This window comes from Staurois parvus, unplaced genomic scaffold, assembly GCF_062004578.1.
Source record: "Staurois parvus isolate SC_StPar_1 unplaced genomic scaffold, SC_StPar_1.0 ptg003132l, whole genome shotgun sequence".
Lineage (NCBI taxonomy): Eukaryota > Metazoa > Chordata > Amphibia > Anura > Ranidae > Staurois > Staurois parvus.
The window spans coordinates 73371-91101 of NW_028320928.1; the positions used below are offsets into that span (position 1 = coordinate 73371).

Here is a 17731-nt window from a genome sequence, read left to right on the forward strand (position 1 = left end):
TGGGGGTGGGGGGTGTTGGATGGAATGGTACATTGGGGATGGGGGGTGTTGGATGGAATGGTACATTGGGGATGGGGGGTGTTGGATGGAATGGTACATTGGGGATGGGGGGTGTTGGATGGAATGGTACATTGGGGATGGGGGGTGTTGGATGGAATGGTACATTGGGGATGGGGGGTATAGGATGGAATGGTACATTGGGGGTGGGGGGTATAGGATGGAATGGTACATTGGGGATGGGGGTAAAGGATGGAATGGTACATTGGGGATGGGGGGTATAGGATGGAATGGTACATTGGGCATGGGGGGTTTTGGATGGAATGGTACATTGGGCATGGGGGGTTTTGGATGGAATGGTACATTGGGCATGGGGGGTTTTGGATGGAATGGTACATTGGGCATGGGGGGTTTTGGATGGAATGGTACATTGGGGATGGGGGGTATAGGATGGAATGGTACATTGGGGATGGAGGGTGTTGGATGGAATGGTACATTGGGGATGGGGGGTATAGGATGGAATGGTACATTGGGGATGGGGGGTATAGGATGGAATGGTACATTGGGGATGGGGGGTATAGGATGGAATGGTACATTGGGGAAGGGGGGTATAGGATGGAATGGTACATTGGGGATGGGGGGTATAGGATGGAATGGTACATTGGGGGCGGGGGGTATAGGATGGAATGGTACATTGGGGGCGGGGGTATAGGTTGGAATGGTACATTGGGGATGGGGGGTATAGGATGGAATGGTACATTGGGGATGGGGGGTATAGGATGGAATTGTACATTGGGGAAGGGGGGTATAGGATGGAATGGTACATTGGGGATGGGGGGTAAAGGATGGAATGGTACATTGGGGGCGGGGGGTATAGGATGGAATGGTACATTGGGGATGGGGGGTATAGGATGGAATGGTACATTGAGGTGGGGGGGTATAGGATGGAATGGTACATTGGGGATGGGGGGTGTTGGATGGAATGGTACATTGGGGATGGGGGGTATAGGATGGAATGGTACATTGGGGATGGGGGGTATAGGATGGAATGGTACATTGGGGATGGAGGGTGTTGGATGGAATGGTACATTGGGGATGGAGGGTGTTGGATGGAATGGTACATTGGGGATGGGGGGTAAAGGATGGAATGGTACATTGGGGGCGGGGGGTATAGGATGGAATGGTACATTGGGGATGGGGGGTATAGGATGGAATGGTACATTGAGGTGGGGGGGTATAGGATGGAATGGTACATTGGGGATGGGGGGTATAGGATGGAATGGTACATTGGGGATGGGGGGTATAGGATGGAATGGTACATTGGGGATGGGGGGTATAGGATGGAATGGTACATTGGGGATGGAGGGTGTTGGATGGAATGGTACATTGGGGATGGAGGGTGTTGGATGGAATGGTACATTGGGGATAGGGGGTATAGAATGGAATGGTACATTGGGGATGGGGGGTATAGGATGGAATGGTACATTGGGGATAGGGGGTATAGAATGGAATGGTACATTGGGGATGGGGGGTATAGGATGGAATGGTACATTGGGGATGGGGGGTATAGGATGGAATGGTACATTGGGGATGGGGGGGTATAGGATGAAATGGTACATTGGGGATGGGGGGTATAGGATGGAAAGGTACATTGGGGATGGGGGGTATAGGATGGAATGGTACATTGGGGATGGGGGGTATAGGATGGAATGGTACATTGGGGATGGGGGGTATAGGATGGAATGGTACATTGGGGATGGGGGGGTATAGGATGGAATGGTACATTGGGGATGGGGGGGTATAGGATGGAATGGTACATTGGGGATGGGGGGTGTTGGATGGTACATTGGGGATGGGGGGTGTTGGATGGAATGGTACGGTGGATGGTGGTCTTCAGTGGTTTGGTCCTTGTCTCAGGTAGCACACTAGGAGTCGTGTCCAGTGAGGATGGACCGGGGGGGTCTCCACCTTCATCTCTTCCCCTCATCCAGGTGACATTCAATCAGTCGGCTCCCAGCCATGATGACCACACCCCAGCTGGAAGTGAGGTATTCGCATTATTACTTCCATAGTTAAGTGCAGGGAATTCTGGGTAGTCTGTGCTGGAATCTGCCCCCCTCCTGAGTGCTCCCTGACCTCTACAGACTCTCCAGGACTCCATGTTCTCTGATATTGATGCCCATGGATCCATCATCTAGAACAGCCCTTCCACTTGTACGATGTTCTGTGTGGGTGGGTCATGTGTTCTATAAGGGTGTGGCCATTGGATAGAACTCTTATATCAGCCAATCCTGACATTTGTTGCAATGCTCCGCCTCCTCACTGGCTGCTCGGGGGAGGGCAGATACACCCAGAGATTCAGTGCTAGGAGGAAGGGGCGGGCGGCTGTGTGAGGATTCTCATTGTATGAACATGGCGGCCTCCACCAACCACCGATATTAGTCCATGTGATAGAGAGGAGCCAATCAGTGTCTTTCCCTGACCTCACTGCTCCCGCCTTGGAGGTACACCTGATTGCTATTGGTAACTGGGCCCCCCCCCCCATCACTAAGTGCTCATGGTCCTGCACAGAGGAGAGGACACATTTCCCTGGCCGGGGACCTCGGTCTGTCCTCATTCTGCCAGGACCCCCATTGTACTCCTCAGGAAGAGTGACTGATGTGATTCGATGACTAGGCCTCTCTGTGTTCAGCCTCCATGCAGACTGCGTCATCTCCATCCTCCAAGCATGAGATGTACAAACAACGGATGACATTTCCAGGACCAGAGTCAGTTGTCACCAGGGCCTGGAAATGGGACAAGGTGGGGGAGGGGAGCTGCCTCTGTAATCATCTTCACTCCTGAACATGGGCAAAAAACAACCCCATGGAGTGATCACCCCAAATCTATGTACACGATGGTGAGGGGTGCAAGGACCCAGAGGACTAACCCCCCCCATCCATCCTCTATTGTCCCCAATTACCCCCCCGTCCCTCTATTATACCCCGATCCCCCCCTCCGTCCCTCTATTATACCCCCATCCCCCCCTCCGTCCCTCTATTATACCCCGATCCCCCCTCCGTCCCTCTATTATACCCCGATCCCCCCTCCGTCCCTCTATTATACCCCGATCCCCCCTCCGTCCCTCTATTATACCCCGATCCCCCTTCCGTCCCCTCTATTATACCCCCATCCCCCCCTCCGTCCCTCTATTATACCCCGATCCCCCCTCCGTCCCTCTATTATACCCCGATCCCCCCTCCGTCCCTCTATTATACCCCGATCCCCCCTCCGTCCCCTCTATTATACCCCGATCCCCCCTCCGTCCCTCTATTATACCCAAATGCCCCCTCCGTCCCTCTATTATACCCCGATCCCCCCTCCGTCCCTCTATTATACCCCCATCCCCCCCTCCGTCCCTCTATTATACCCCCATCCCCCCTCCGTCTCTCTATTATACCCCGATCCCCCCTCCGTCCCTCTATTACACCCCAATGCCCCCTCCGCCCCTCTATTATACCCCGATCCCCCCTCCGTCCCTCTATCATACCCCCATCCCCCCTCCGTCCCTCTATCATACCCCCATCCCCCCTCCGTCCCTCTATTATACCCCGATCCCTCCTCCGTCCCTCTATTATACCCCGATCCCCCCTCCGTCCCTCTATTATACCCCGATCCCCCCTCCGTCCCTCTATTATACCCCGATCCCCCCTCCGTCCCTCTATTATACCCCAATCCCCCCTCCGTCCCTCTATTATACCCCAATACTCCCTCCGCCCCTCTATTATACCCCGATCCCCCCTCCGTCCCTCTATTATACCCCGATCCCCCCTCCGCCCCTCTATTATACCCCGATCCCCCCTCCGTCCCTCTATTATACCCCCCGATCCCCCCTCCGTCCCTCTATTATACCCCGATCCTCCCCTCCGTCCCTCTATTATACCCCGATCCCCCCTCCGTCCCTCTATTATACCCCCATCCCCCTTCCGTCCCTCTATTATACCCCCATCCCCCCTCCGTCCCTCTATTATACCCCGATCCCCCCTCCGTTCCTCTATTATACCCCCATCCCCCCTCCGTCCCTCTATTATACCCCGATCCCCCCTCCGTCCCTCTATTATACCCCCATCCCCCCTCCGTCCCTCTATTATACCCCCATCCCCCCTCCGTCCCTCTATTATACCCCGATCCCTCCTCCATCCCTCTATTATACCCCCATCCCCCCTCCGTCCCTCTATTATACCCCCATCCCCCCTCCGTCCCTCTATTATACCCCGATCCCCCCTCCGTCCCTCTATTATACCCCGATCCCCCCTCCGTCCCTCTATTATACCCCGATCCCCCCTCCCTTCCTCTATTATACCCCCCATCCCCCCTCCATCCCTCTATTATACCCCGATCCCCCCTTCGTCCCTCTATTATACCCCCATCCCCCCTCCGTCCCTCTATTATACCCCGATCCCCCCTCCCTTCCTCTATTATACCCCCCATCCCCCCTCCATCCCTCTATTATACCCCGATCCCCCCTCCGTCCCTCTATTATACCCCCATCCCCCCTCCGTCCCTCTATTATACCCCCATCCCCCCTCCATCCCTCTATAATACCCCCATCCCCACTCCGTCCCTCTATTATACCCCAATCCCCCCTCCATCCCTCTATTATACCCCCATCCCCCCTCCGTCCCTCTATTATACCCCCATCCCCCCCTCCGTCCCCCTATTATACCCCCATCCCCCCTAGTTTATCAGCTGGTATTGGCAGTGGTAGACCATGCATGAGATGTGGTCACTCAGGAACAGTCCATGAAGGTACTACATACCCAGTTTCAGTGCAGGAGAGCTTTGCACAAGTCAGTGGCAGAAAACAAAACCTCTGTTGTCTGAGCTCCTCCACACCTCTGGGCTCCTCCACACCTCTGGGCTCCTCCACACCTCTTGGCTCCCCCACAGCTCTGGGCTCCTCCACACCTCTTGGCTCCCCCACACCTTTGGGCTCCTCCACATCTCTTGGCTCCCCCACACCTCTTGGCTCCCCCACACCCCTTGGCTCCCCCATACCTCTGGGCTCCCCTACACCTTTGGGCCCCTCCACACCTCTTGGCTCCCCTACACCTCTGGGCTCCTCCACACCTCTGGGCTCCTCTACAGCTCTGGGCTCCTCCACACCTCTTGGCTCCCCCACACCCCTTGGCTCCCCCACACCTCTGGGCTCCTCCACACCTCTGGGCTCCTCCACATCTCTTGGTTCCCCCACACCTCTTGGTTCCCCCACACCTCTTGGCTCCCCCACACCTCTTTGCTCCCCCACACCTCTGATCTCCTCCACACCTCTGGGTTCCAGGACCCAGAACAGAACGTATTCAAATCTGAGAAAAGCCCATGTGTGAGAAGGTGACATATATACACCGTCCAGCACCCCGCCAGCCAATGCCTCACTCTATATAGTTTTGTCTAGAGGGATGGGATTGCTGATATTCCTCCCGTCGGCCATTTTTCTACTTTGTGGAATGGTGTGAGTTGGCGAAGATGAATTCTGATTGGCTGAAATTAGTTCGTTGCCAAATACCCCCCATTGTGTCTTGTAGCAGCCAAACCAACGGAACTCAGAACCAGAAATGTCTGCGGGTCAGGAACTGGGAGAACCGGACGCTGGCATACGACACGCTGAACGTCCAGGCGGAGCAGGTAAGACCGGCTTTTCTCAGAGGATGGACGGGCCAACTACAGCACCATACCCTGTGTTCTTCATTGGGGACACAGCCGTCCCCCACAATCTGACCCGAGATGTAGAACCATAGAAATCTCCAGACTTTTCCAGGGACAGCTCTGGGAAAACCCAGGACTGTCCCTTGGAGATTTACTAAAAAAACTCAACGAGAGAGGTATTGGCCCCTCAGGAGCACATGAGATCCCAGCATCATCATTCACTACATTGGCTGGCTATGGTCACATGACATCATCACATTGCCAGTGTAGCTCTCACCCCCTAAAGGGCCCACTCTTCAGGTCCCAAGGTCCTTTCCCCAGTCGATGCTCCAGCAGCCAGGTGCACAGTCACTTTTCAGGCTCAGTATACAGTCTAGGGGTGTCTTTTTGATGCCTCATTACAACTTGGATGGGTGCGGGGTCACTGCGGGGTACTGGGCTGAGCTGCACAGGGACCCCTTAGGAAGTGTCCACTCTTCAAGCACAGGCTGACTCTGATGCAAAAGGGATAACAGCAGCACACAGTCCCTGTGTTCTCACACCCCGGTCTGATGTCCTTGGGAAATGGCATCCCTCCTTCCAATATACGCCAGACATATCTCCTGTGAATTCTCCAGACCAGATCCCACAAAGGAAATCCGCCTGAAAAATCTGCGGAATAGGCCCCCTAGCCAGCACATCTAGGACCCCGATGAGCAATGAAGAAGTGAAGCTGCTCTGCCCTTCAGGCTAGGATCTTCTCCTCCTGGGCTAAAACCCTTCTGCTCCAGGCCTCAAGCTATTTTTGCACTCCCTAGCCACCTACTGGCCACTCTTCCCCGGTGATTGGCTTGAACCACATAACTATTCAGGCCGCTTTTGACTCTCCCAGCCCACTACTTTCTAGAATCCTCCACATGGCAGGTGGAAGCAGGCAAACCTACAGCCAGTGAGATACAGAACAGCCCAGAATAATCAAAAGCTGCTCAACTGATCACAGTAGAGCTAAATGTAACGGAACCGACCCAGACTGCGCTTGAGCACTTCCGTTAGACTCCCGCTTCCCCGTCCGAACACGGATCCACAGACACCACCGCTGACCATACAAGAATAGAGGACACCAGTCTTGAAGTAAACCAGGAGGTAGACTAGTTTATTTGAACACAGATACAAGATATATACACTCAGGGGACAACCCCCCCCCCTGCATAATGACACAGGGCGGGGCAATCCCCCCTCCCTGCATAATGACACAGGGCGGGGCAATACCCCTCCCTGCATAATGACACAGGGCGGGGCAATCTACATTTAGTAACAAGAGACACACCAGCAGACAGTCCCATCAGGAGGGAGAGCTACTGGAGACACCCCCTACCAAGCCAATACACATAAACACATACATCCAGGGGCGGACTGACCATTTGGAAACTCGGGCACTGCCTGAGGGCCCGGGGTCAGTAGTTAAATGGTCTTAAAGCTCCGCAAATGCCTCGCAACCGCGTCGCAAACGCCTGCCAGGCGTTTGTGGAGTGGCACCATAGACTTGAATGGGAGCCTTCAACTCCTCCTGACTCGACACGAGCAGGGACGGACTGACCATTTGGAAACTCGGGCACTGCCCGAGAGCCCGGGGTCAGTAAGGGGCCCCATGAGATGCCTGGTACCTTTTTCATAGGCTTTTTTGAGTTTGGGCAAGGACACAGGGGCCCCATGATCCCCTATTGCCCAGGGGCCCCATGAGTTGTCAGTCCACCCCTGCATACATCCCATAATAGTTTGCTCCCAAGCAAAACACACAATAGAACAATGGGATACAACCACATGACATTAAACAATCCACAACCCCCCCACCCCAAAATTAGGACAGATCACCCTGTACCCCTAACAGGCACAGGGGGACTTACACATAAGAGGGATATGGGGAGCTGAGACAGGGGTCTCCCCACCTTTCCAAAGGGGGCTGTGTTCTATGGGCCCCCCACCCAAAGTGAGCTGTGTTCCATGGGCCCCCCACCCAAAGTCACTCCCGTCCAGGGATGGACTGACAACTCATGGGACCCCGGGCAATAGGGATCATGGGGCCCCTGTGTCCTTGCCCAAACTCAAAAAAGCCTATGAAAAAGGTACCAGGCATCTCATGGGGCCCCTTACTGACCCCGGGCCCTCGGGCAGTGCCCGAGTTTCCAAATGGTCAGTCCGCCCCTGCTCCCGTCACACTAAAGAACCAAATTTACCAAGCCTAACTAGGAGGGTGCTACTCCAGCTTTTCCTACGTGGACTATGTTGAAGATGACATTTTGGATTTGTAATCCGTTTCTTATAGGATGTGGCCTGTACCAGAGCCCGATGTCTGGGCTCCAACATGTTTCCATCTCAGATGATGTGTCCTCATGCACAAGAACCAAAAAGTCCAGAAGAGATTCTTCCCAAGGCCAAAGACTTCATCAACCAGTACTACAGCTCCATCAAAAGGTGACTGCATGTTCCTTCTCCTCTCAGCTTTTTGGACTTTAGAAGTTATTTCAGCTTTGGGTAGATGTTAGAAGAAACCATTGCTGACCTCTAGTGATCAGCATCTACAGCATCAGCGAGACTAGACAGCATAGGTACCTTCATGCTTGGGATCTACCACCAATGTCCACCTAAACGTACAACTTTTTTCAGTGGCCTAGCAGGACATGAGCAGTGCACATGGCTGGGTAACATGGAGGACATGTCAACATCACGTGAACATTCATGTGTTCTTCAGCCATGTCTTCATATAATCAGTATCCGAATAGGTAAATCTTCCCTTCTGAGCACTGTGTGTGGCCTTGTCTGTGGCCGTTGGCTGTTTTTATAGGCTATTAACTATTCGGTAGATCTTCTTCATGGCGACAGAATAAGAAATATAAGTTGTGAGAAAATGTAGACAATAGAAACCCACCGACTCCCATTATGTCACTTTTCGTAAATTGGCTTTTTGGACTACAGCAGAAGGAGTGAGAATCTGTGGAATTGGTATTGTATTAGTGGATTTCTCCGTAGACAAGACTGGGGGTGATTCATCTGATCAGTTTCTGTAAAGAATTGACGTTGATGGACTAGATTGTAGATACAACATCATCTATATCTGGTCAGTAGAATGTTTTCTCTTCAGGCTCACAATGCTGGCCCCGTGTTCTTCTTCCAGGGCCCAGTCCAAGGCACACATAGAGCGTCTGAAGGAGGTTGAGCAGGAGATAATGTCTACAGGAACCTACCAACTCAAGGAGACCGAGCTGATCTTTGGAGCCAAGCAAGCATGGAGGAACGCATCCCGATGTGTGGGCAGGATTCAGTGGTCAAAACTCCAGGTGGGAAGAACACACAGGCTGAGGTTTAATCTTGAAGAACATTGATGGACTGAACCCTAGTCTGACTTCTGTCATCAGCAAATGTTTTGTGTCTGTCCATTAATATGGTGGTTTGTGTTCCTCCTCAGGTGTTTGATGCCCGAGATTGCCGGACCACCCATGAGATGTTCACCTACATCTGCAGCCACATGAAGTACGCCACCAACAAAGGCAACATCAGGTATGATGTCCACCTGTCTCCAACAAGAACCTACACACATCGTGACCCCATGTCCTCTTCATGGTCAAGTGCTTTGTCCATGGTGGACTTATCTCTAAATATGGGGGACATGGTTCTGTATAAAAAGATTCCACCACTTTTTCTATTACAGCATTTGATGTATAAATTCTGAGTGATTCCCCTCCCATTTTTACCTACTTTTTTCATTTTTATTGAAGAGATGTCTGTTTATTGGGGCTTCTGTCCTCCTCAATCATCTCACAATGTCTCATCGCTCTTCTTGTAGGTCAGCCATCACCATCTTCCCACAGAGAAAAGATGGAACCTCAGATTTCCGGATATGGAACAGTCAGCTGATCCGATATGCGGGGTACAGGCAGCAGGATGACACGGTGGTGGGGGATCCAATCAACGTGGAGCTAACCGAGGTGGGATGTCTCATATCCTCTCTAGGTCTGGTCGTAGATGACTAAAGACAGGGCAATATCTGCTCTGCAATTACAGAACCCTCTTCAAGTTGCTCCGCACCATTCAGGTTCATATACCTCCTCACACCTTTTCTCCATACGGTGATCTCCTCCCACTCACCATAATAAGACATCTCTCAACATCTCCCACCACATTCTCCTATTACTACAACCTCTCCATGTGACCTTACCCACTAAGCCACCACTCCGCATGTGACTATCAATCCTCACTGCTTACCATTTCCCACATCCCTCCATACTAATCCAACATCTTATGTTCTACCTTCTCTTGCTGTCTGTTGGGAGCCATCTTCAAGGGCCCGTCCAGTTCCCGTCATCAAGGGCCCGTCCAGTTCCCGTCTTCAAGGGCCCGTCCAATTTCTGTCATCAAAGGTCCGTCCAATTCCCGTCATCAAAGGTCCAGTCAGTTTCCATCATCAAGGACCTGTCCAGTTGCCATCATCAAGGGCCTGGCCAGTTCCCATCATCAAGGGCCCAATCACTTTCCATCATAAAGGGCCCGACCAGTTTCTAGCATCAAGGGATGGGCCAGTTTCCGTCATCAAGGGCCTGTCCAGTCCCCATCATCAAGGGCCTGACCAGTTCCCATCATCAAGAGCCTGGCCAGTTCCCATCATCAAGGGCCTGGCCAGTTCCCATCATCAAGGGCCTGGCCAGTTCCCATCATCAAGGGCCTGGCCAGTTCCCGTCATCAAGGGCCTGGCCAGTTCCCGTCATCAAGGGCCCGGCCAATTTCTCGGCCAGTTTCCATCATCAAGGCCTAGGCCAGTTCCCATCATCAAGGGCCTGGCCAGTTCCCATCATCAAGGGCCTGGCCAGTTCCCATCATCAAGGGCCTGGCCAGTTCCCATCATCAAGGGCCTGGCCAGTTTCCGTCATCAAGGGCCCGGCCAATCTCTCGGCCAGTTTCCATCATCAAGGCCTAGGCCAGTTCCCATCATCAAGGGCCAGTCCGGTTCCCATCATCAAGAGCCCGGCCAGTTTCCTACATCAAGGGCCCATTCAGTTCTCATCATCAAGGGCCCGACCAGTTTCTAGCATCAAGGGCTGGGCCAGTTTCCGTCAACAAGGGCCTGTCCAGTTCCCATCATCAAGGGCCTGGCCAGTTCCCATCAAGGGCCTGGCCAGTTCCCATCATCAAGGGCCCGTCCAGTTTCCTGTCCAGTTCCCATCATCAGGAGCCCGGCCAGTTTCCTACATCAAGGGCCCGTTCAGTTTTCACCATCAACGGCCTGGACAGTTCCCTTCATCACATGGACCTGGACAGTTCCCAATTCATTGTGAACACACTGACCCCATGTGTCACCTTCCTTGAACTCCAGCCACTAATCTTCCATAATCCATCACTGTGCACCCTTCTGATGCCCCTTCACTGCTCTTTGCACCCCTCTGATGCCCTTCCACACACCTCCACTGCATTCTAGTAGGAACGAATGATCTATGACCCATGACACACATGCCAGAATTCAAACCCCACACAGTGCCAATCCAGCCTCCAGTGTGCCATGGAGAGATGATACCTTCACAAATGACCCTCCATGTTTGCTGTCCCATATTGTCATTCGTCCTCTGTAGGCACGGTGTGTTCCCATTCGGTCTGATCTTCTCATACACCCATCATTCCCTCTACAGCTCTGCGTTCAGCTCGGCTGGAAGCCGAAAGGAGGAAGATTCGATGTGTTACCTCTGCTGCTGCAAGCCAACGGGGACGACCCGAAACTCTTTGAGATTCCTCCAGAACTGATTCAGGAGGTGCCCCTTCGACACCCACAGTGAGTGCTAGGCCCCCAGTGTCTGTAACATGTTGGATTTCTGTGATGAATCCCTGGACTAACATTGGTTCATCTACCCCCCAGGTACGAATGGTTTGCAGAACTCGGATTGAAGTGGTACGCCTTACCCGCTGTCAGTAGCCTCCTCCTGGAGATCGGAGGTCTGGAATTCCCAGCAGTGCCATTCAATGGCTGGTATATGAGCACCGAGGTTGGGATGCGGAACCTGTGTGACTCCTCCCGATACAACATATCCGAGGTCAGGGGCCCCCCTACCATGGGGAATTCTCTGGGCCATTCTGAAGGGGGGATTCAACTCTCAGCAACAGCAGACCATAAGTAAAAATCAGTCTCTGAGCTGCTTCTGATTTCTAAGAGAGAAAGTGAGGAGGTCCTCTCTGTGTGCCTTTCATCTGAGATTTATATGTTCACTGCAGCTAGAATGAGCAGGCTTTTCACACTGCCTCCAGGTAGGAGCATAGATGTGCATCCGTGGGAATGCATCTAGTGGTAGAAGAATGCAAAGCTGAAATTGGGAGGCACTCCGCAGGTGGGGCTGGGGGGGCGAATATTAGTTACATATTGTACTCAGATGGGGGGGAGAGGATGAGTATTAGTTACATATTGTACTCAGATGGGGGGGAGAGGATGAGTATTAGTTACATATTGTACTCAGATGGGGGGGGGAGGATGAGTATTAGTTACATATTGTACTCAGATGGGGGGGACGAATATTAGTTACATATTGTACTCAGATGGGGGGGAGAGGATGAGTATTAGTTACATATTGTACTCAGATGGGGGAGAGAGGATGAGTATTAGTTACATATTGTACTCAGATGGGGGGGGGAGGATGAGTATTAGTTACATATTGTACTCAGATGGGGGGGACGAATATTAGTTACATATTGTACTCAGATGGGGGGGAGAGGATGAGTATTAGTTACATATTGTACTCAGATGGGGGGGAGAGGATGAGTATTAGTTACATATTGTACTCAGATGGGGGGGGGAGGATGAGTATTAGTTACATATTGTACTCAGATGGGGGGGCGAATATTAGTTACATATTGTACTCAGATGGGGGGGAGAGGATGAGTATTAGTTACATATTGTACTCAGATGGGGGGGAGAGGATGAGTATTAGTTACATATTGTACTCAGATGGGGGGGGACGAATATTAGTTAGTGACTCCACCCCTAAGTGACAAGGTCCAAATTGGGCCCAAAGTGTCAATATTTTGTGTGGCCGCCATTATTTTCCAGCACTGCCTTAACCCTCTTGGGCATGGAGGTCACCAGAGCTTCACAGGTTGCCGCTGGAGTCCTCTTCCACTCCTCCATGACGTCATCACGGAGCTGGTGGATGTTAGAGACCTTGCGCTCCTCCACCTTCCATTTGAGGATGCCCCAGAGATGCTCAATAGGGTTTAGGTCTGGAGACATGCTTGGCCAGTCCATCACCTTCATCCTCAGCTTCTTCAGCAAGGTAGTGGTGGTCTTGGAGGTGTTTGGGGTCTTTATGTTGGAATATCGCCCTGCGGCCCAGTCTGTGGGGGGAGGGGATCATGCTCTGCTCAGTATGTCACAGTACATGTTGGCATTCATGGTTCCCTCAATAAACTGTAACCCCCAAGTGCTGGCAGCCCCAGACCATGACACTCCCACCACCATGCAGCCCCAGACCGTGACACCCCCACCACCATGCGGCCCCAGACCATGACACCCCTACCACCATGCAGCCCCAGACCATGACACCCCCGCCACCATGCAGCCCCAGACCGTGACACCCCCCCCGCCATGCGGCCCCAGACCATGACACCCCCACCACCATGCGGCCCCAGATCATGACACCCCCACCACCATGCAGCCCCAGACCATGACACTCCCACCACCATGCAGCCCCAGACCATGACACCCCCACCACCATGCAGCCCCAGACCGTGACACCCCCGCCACCATGCAGCCCCAGAACATGACACTTCCACCACCGTGCAGCCCCAGACTATGACACCCCCACCACCATGCGGCCCCAGACCATGACACCCCCACCGCCATGCAGCCCCAGACCATGACACTCCCACCACCATGCAGCCCCAGACCGTGACACCCCCACCACCATGCGGCCCCAGACCATGACACCCCCACCACCATGCAGCCCCAGACCATGGCACCCCCACCACCATGCGGCCCCAGACTATGAGACCCCCACCACCATGGGGCCCCAGACCATGACACCACCATGCAGCCCCAGACCATGACACCCCCACCACCATGCGGCCCCATACCATGACACCCCCACCACCATGGGGCCCCAGACCATGACACCCCCACCACCATGGGGCCTCAGACCATGACACTCCCACCACCATGCAGCCCCAGACCATGACACTCCCACCACCATGCAGCCCCAGACCATGACACTCCCTCCACCATGCGGCCCCAGACCGTGACACCCCCACCACCATGCGGCCCCAGATCATGACACCCCCACCACCATGCAGCCCCAGACCATGACACTCCCACCACCATGCAGCCTCAGACCATGACACTCCCACCACCATGCAGCCCCAGACCATGACACTCCCACCACCATGCAGCCCCAGACCATGACACTCCCACCACCATGCAGCTCCAGACCATGACACTCCCACCACCATGCGGCCCCAGACCATGACACCCCCACCGCCATGCAGCCCCAGACCATGACACTCCCACCACCATGCAGCCCCAGACCGTGACACCCCCACCACCATGCGGCCCCAGACCATGACACCCCCACCACCATGCAGCCCCAGACCATGACACTCCCACCACCATGCGGCCCCAGACCATGACACTCCCACCGCCATGCAGCCCCAGACCATGACACTTCCACCTCCATGCAGCCCCAGACCATGAAACTCCCACCGCCATGCAGCCCCAGACCATGGCACCCCCACTGCCATGCAGCCCCAGACCATGACACTCCCACCGCCATGCAGCCCCAGACCATGACACTCCCACCACCATGCAGCCCCAGACCCTGACACCCCCAACCCCATGCGGCCCCAGACCATGGCACCCCCACCGCCATGCGGCCCCAGACCATGACACTCCCACCACCATGGGGCCTCAGACCATGACACTCCCACCACCATGCGGCCCCATACCATGACACCCCCACCACCATGGGGCCCCAGACCATGACACTCCCACCACCATGCAGCCCCAGATCATGACACTCCCACCACCATGCAGCCCCAGATCATGACACCCCCACCACCATGCGGCCCCAGACCATGACACTCCCTCCACCATGCAGCCCCAGACCATGACACTCCCTCCACCATGCGGCCCCAGACCATGACACCCCCACCACCATGCGGCCCCAGACCATGACACTCCCACCACCATGCGGCCCCAGACCATGACACTCCCACCACCATGCAGCCCCAGACCATGACACTCCCACCACCATGCAGCCCCAGATCATGACACCCCCACCACCATGCAGCCTCAGACCATGACACCCCCACCACCATGCAGCCTCAGACCATGACACCCCCACCACCATGCTTGACTGTAGGAAGACACACTTATCTTTGTACTCCTTACCTGGTTGCTGCCACACACGCCTGACACCATCTGAACCCAATCAGCTGATGTTGGTGTCATCAGACCACAGGAGACGGTTCCAGTACTCCATGTCCTCAGTCTGCTGGTCTTCAGCAAACTGTTTGCGGCTTTCTTGTCCATCATCTATAGAAGAGGCTTCCTTCTGGGACGACGGCCATGCAGACCAATGTGATGCAGTGTGCGGCGTATGGTCTGAGCACTGATAGGACGACCCCTCCCCCTACACCCTCTGCAGCAATGCTGGCCCCACTGACAGGCTGACCCCCCACCCCTACACCCTCTGCAGCAATGCTGGCCCCACTTACAGGCTGACCCCCCCCACCCCTACACCCTCTGCAGCAATGCTGGCAGCACTCATACGTCTATTTCCCAAAAACAACCTCTGGATATGACGCTGAGCACGTGGACTCATCTCCTTTGGTGGATCATGGCGAGGTCTGTTCTGAGTGGAACCTGTCCTGTTACACCGCTGTATGGTCTTGGCCTCAGTGCTGCAGCTCAGTTTCAGGGTCTCGGCAATCTTCTTATAGCCTCGGCCATCTTTATGTAGAGCAACAATTCTTTCCTTCAGATCCTCAGAGAGTTCTTTGCCATGAGGTGTCATGCTGAACTTCCAGTGACCAGTATGAGAGAGTGAGAGCGATGACACCAAATGTAACCCCCCCCCCGCTCCCCATTCACACCTGAGACCTTGTAACACCGAGTCACATGACCCTGGGGAGGGAAAATGGCTTATTGGGCCCAATTTGGACCTTGTCACTTAGGGGTGGACTCACTTCTGGGAGATACTGTATATATATATATATATATACATTGTATAGGAACGGAAAGAGGGGGAGGGTCACAGTTCGGCATCTTTGTCCTGGGTGCTGGATGACCTTTTCCTATTTTTATGTTTTTCATTTCATATAATAAATATTCACTTTTTGGGGTTTTTATGGCCCTTTTAATACCGTAAACATTTTCTGTGTTTGTAGGACGTGGCTAAACGCCTGGGCCTGGACACCAAGAAAACGTCATCGTTGTGGAAGGACCGGGCAGCTCTGGAGATAAACATCGCCGTCCTGCACAGCTACCAGGTACCATGATATCATGGCAGCCACGTGTCTGCTGACCGGGTCCCTGCCCGTGCCATATGAGCCCCTCCCTGTGCCGACTGGGCCCCTGCCTGTGTCTGGTGAGCCCTTCCCTGTGCTGACTGGACCCCTTCTTGTGCCAACTGGGCCCCTCCCTATGCTGGCAGAGCCCTCCCTGTGCCGGCTGGGCCCCTCCCTGTGCTGGCAGAGCCCTCCCTGTTTCGGCTGGGCTCCTCCCTGTGCAGGCTGGGCCCCTCCCTGTGCTGACTGGGTCCCTCCCTGTGCCGGCTGAGCTCTCCCTGTTCCGGCTGGGCCCCTCCCTGTGTCGACTGGGTCCTTCTCTGTGCCGACTGGGTCCCTCCCTGTGCCGGCTGAGCTCTCCCTGTGCAGGCTGGGCCCCTCCCTGTGTCGACTGGGTCCTTCTCTGTGCCGACTGGGTCCCTCCCTGTGCCAGCTGAGCTCTCCCTGTTCCGGCTGGGCTCCTCCCTGTGCAGGCTGGGCCCCTCCCTGTGCCGACTGGGTCCCTCCCTGTGCCGGCTGAGCTCTCCCTGTTCCGGCTGGGCTCCTCCCTGTGCAGGCTGGGCCCCTCCCTGTGTCGACTGGGTCCCTCTCTGTGCCGACTGGGTCCCTCCCTGTGCCGGCTGAGCTCTACCTGTTCCAGCTGGGCACCTCTCTGTGCAGGCTGAGCCTCTCTGTCAGGGCTCCGGGTATGACCAGAGGTGTGTGACTGACGCAGGGAAACGCAGACTTCAGATATGTTATAAACAATATAATTTATTAACACTAACAATACAAACATAAACGCAGTGCAATACTAAAACATAACACAGTGCAAACAAACCCAACCACCCACAGATAACAGTACATACAATGCAAGCGTCGTCAGGCAGGCCGGGTCGATAACAATCGGGCAGGTAGGTACAGGAAGAGTAGGCAGAGAGTAGTCAGGTCACGAGCCGGGTACAGCAACTAACCGGCAGGTAGGTACAGGGGGTCAGGCAGAGAATGGTCGGGGTCACAAGCCAGGGATCAAACAGGAGAAGTCAGCAGAGGTCAGAATCAAGCAGGGTCAGCAACAAGTCAGTCAGGAACAGGAACAGGAACGCAGGTTACAAGATACAGGGGCCCATGGAAAAACACACACCAAGGCACAGACTGCAGGTCTGGCCATCTCTTAAATACACCTCCGTAATCAGCTTCAGGTGTTTGGCTGACTGCAGGGTTGAGTCTCTGATTGCTGAGAGCACCCGCTGGCCAGCCCTGGTACTGCAGCCCACAAGGCAGGTGAGTCCCACCATTATTGGCAAGTCCATTCCTGACACTCTCCCTGTGCAGGTTGGGCCCCTTTCTGTGCTGGCTGAGCCTCTCTCTGTGCAGGCTGGGCCCCTCCCTGTTCCGGCTGAGCTCTCCCTGTTCCAGCTGGGCACCTCCCTGTGCAGGTTGTGTCCCTCCCTGTGCTGGCTGAGCTCTCCCTGTTCCAGCTGGGCTCCTCCCTGTGCAGGTTGGGCCTCTCCCTGTGCGGGTTGGGCCTCTCCCTGTGCGGGTTGGGCCCCTGTCTGTG

At 54.5% G+C, this 17731-nt stretch overlaps 1 protein-coding gene across 4 annotated transcripts in view; it reads left to right on the forward strand.

Annotated features, from left to right (window-relative positions):
* Window positions 1-17731, forward strand: part of LOC149428563 (nitric oxide synthase 3-like) — a 105195-nt gene that overhangs the window by 34155 nt on the left and 53309 nt on the right. For 2 of the 4 annotated variants that reach the window (XM_089667256.1, XM_089667254.1), the window contains exons 2-9: window positions 5562-5661; window positions 7985-8133; window positions 8801-8996; window positions 9125-9216; window positions 9503-9644; window positions 11337-11476; window positions 11561-11735; window positions 16072-16173. In XM_089667256.1, coding sequence (XP_089523382.1) covers window positions 5562-5661; window positions 7985-8133; window positions 8801-8996; window positions 9125-9216; window positions 9503-9644; window positions 11337-11476; window positions 11561-11735; window positions 16072-16173 — 1096 coding nt within the window. Of the gene's footprint in view, window positions 1-1914; window positions 2046-5561; window positions 5662-7984; window positions 8134-8800; window positions 8997-9124; window positions 9217-9502; window positions 9645-11336; window positions 11477-11560; window positions 11736-16071; window positions 16174-17731 lie in introns of all 4 variants that reach the window. The other 2 variants (XM_089667257.1, XM_089667255.1) reach the window with 2 other exon arrangements.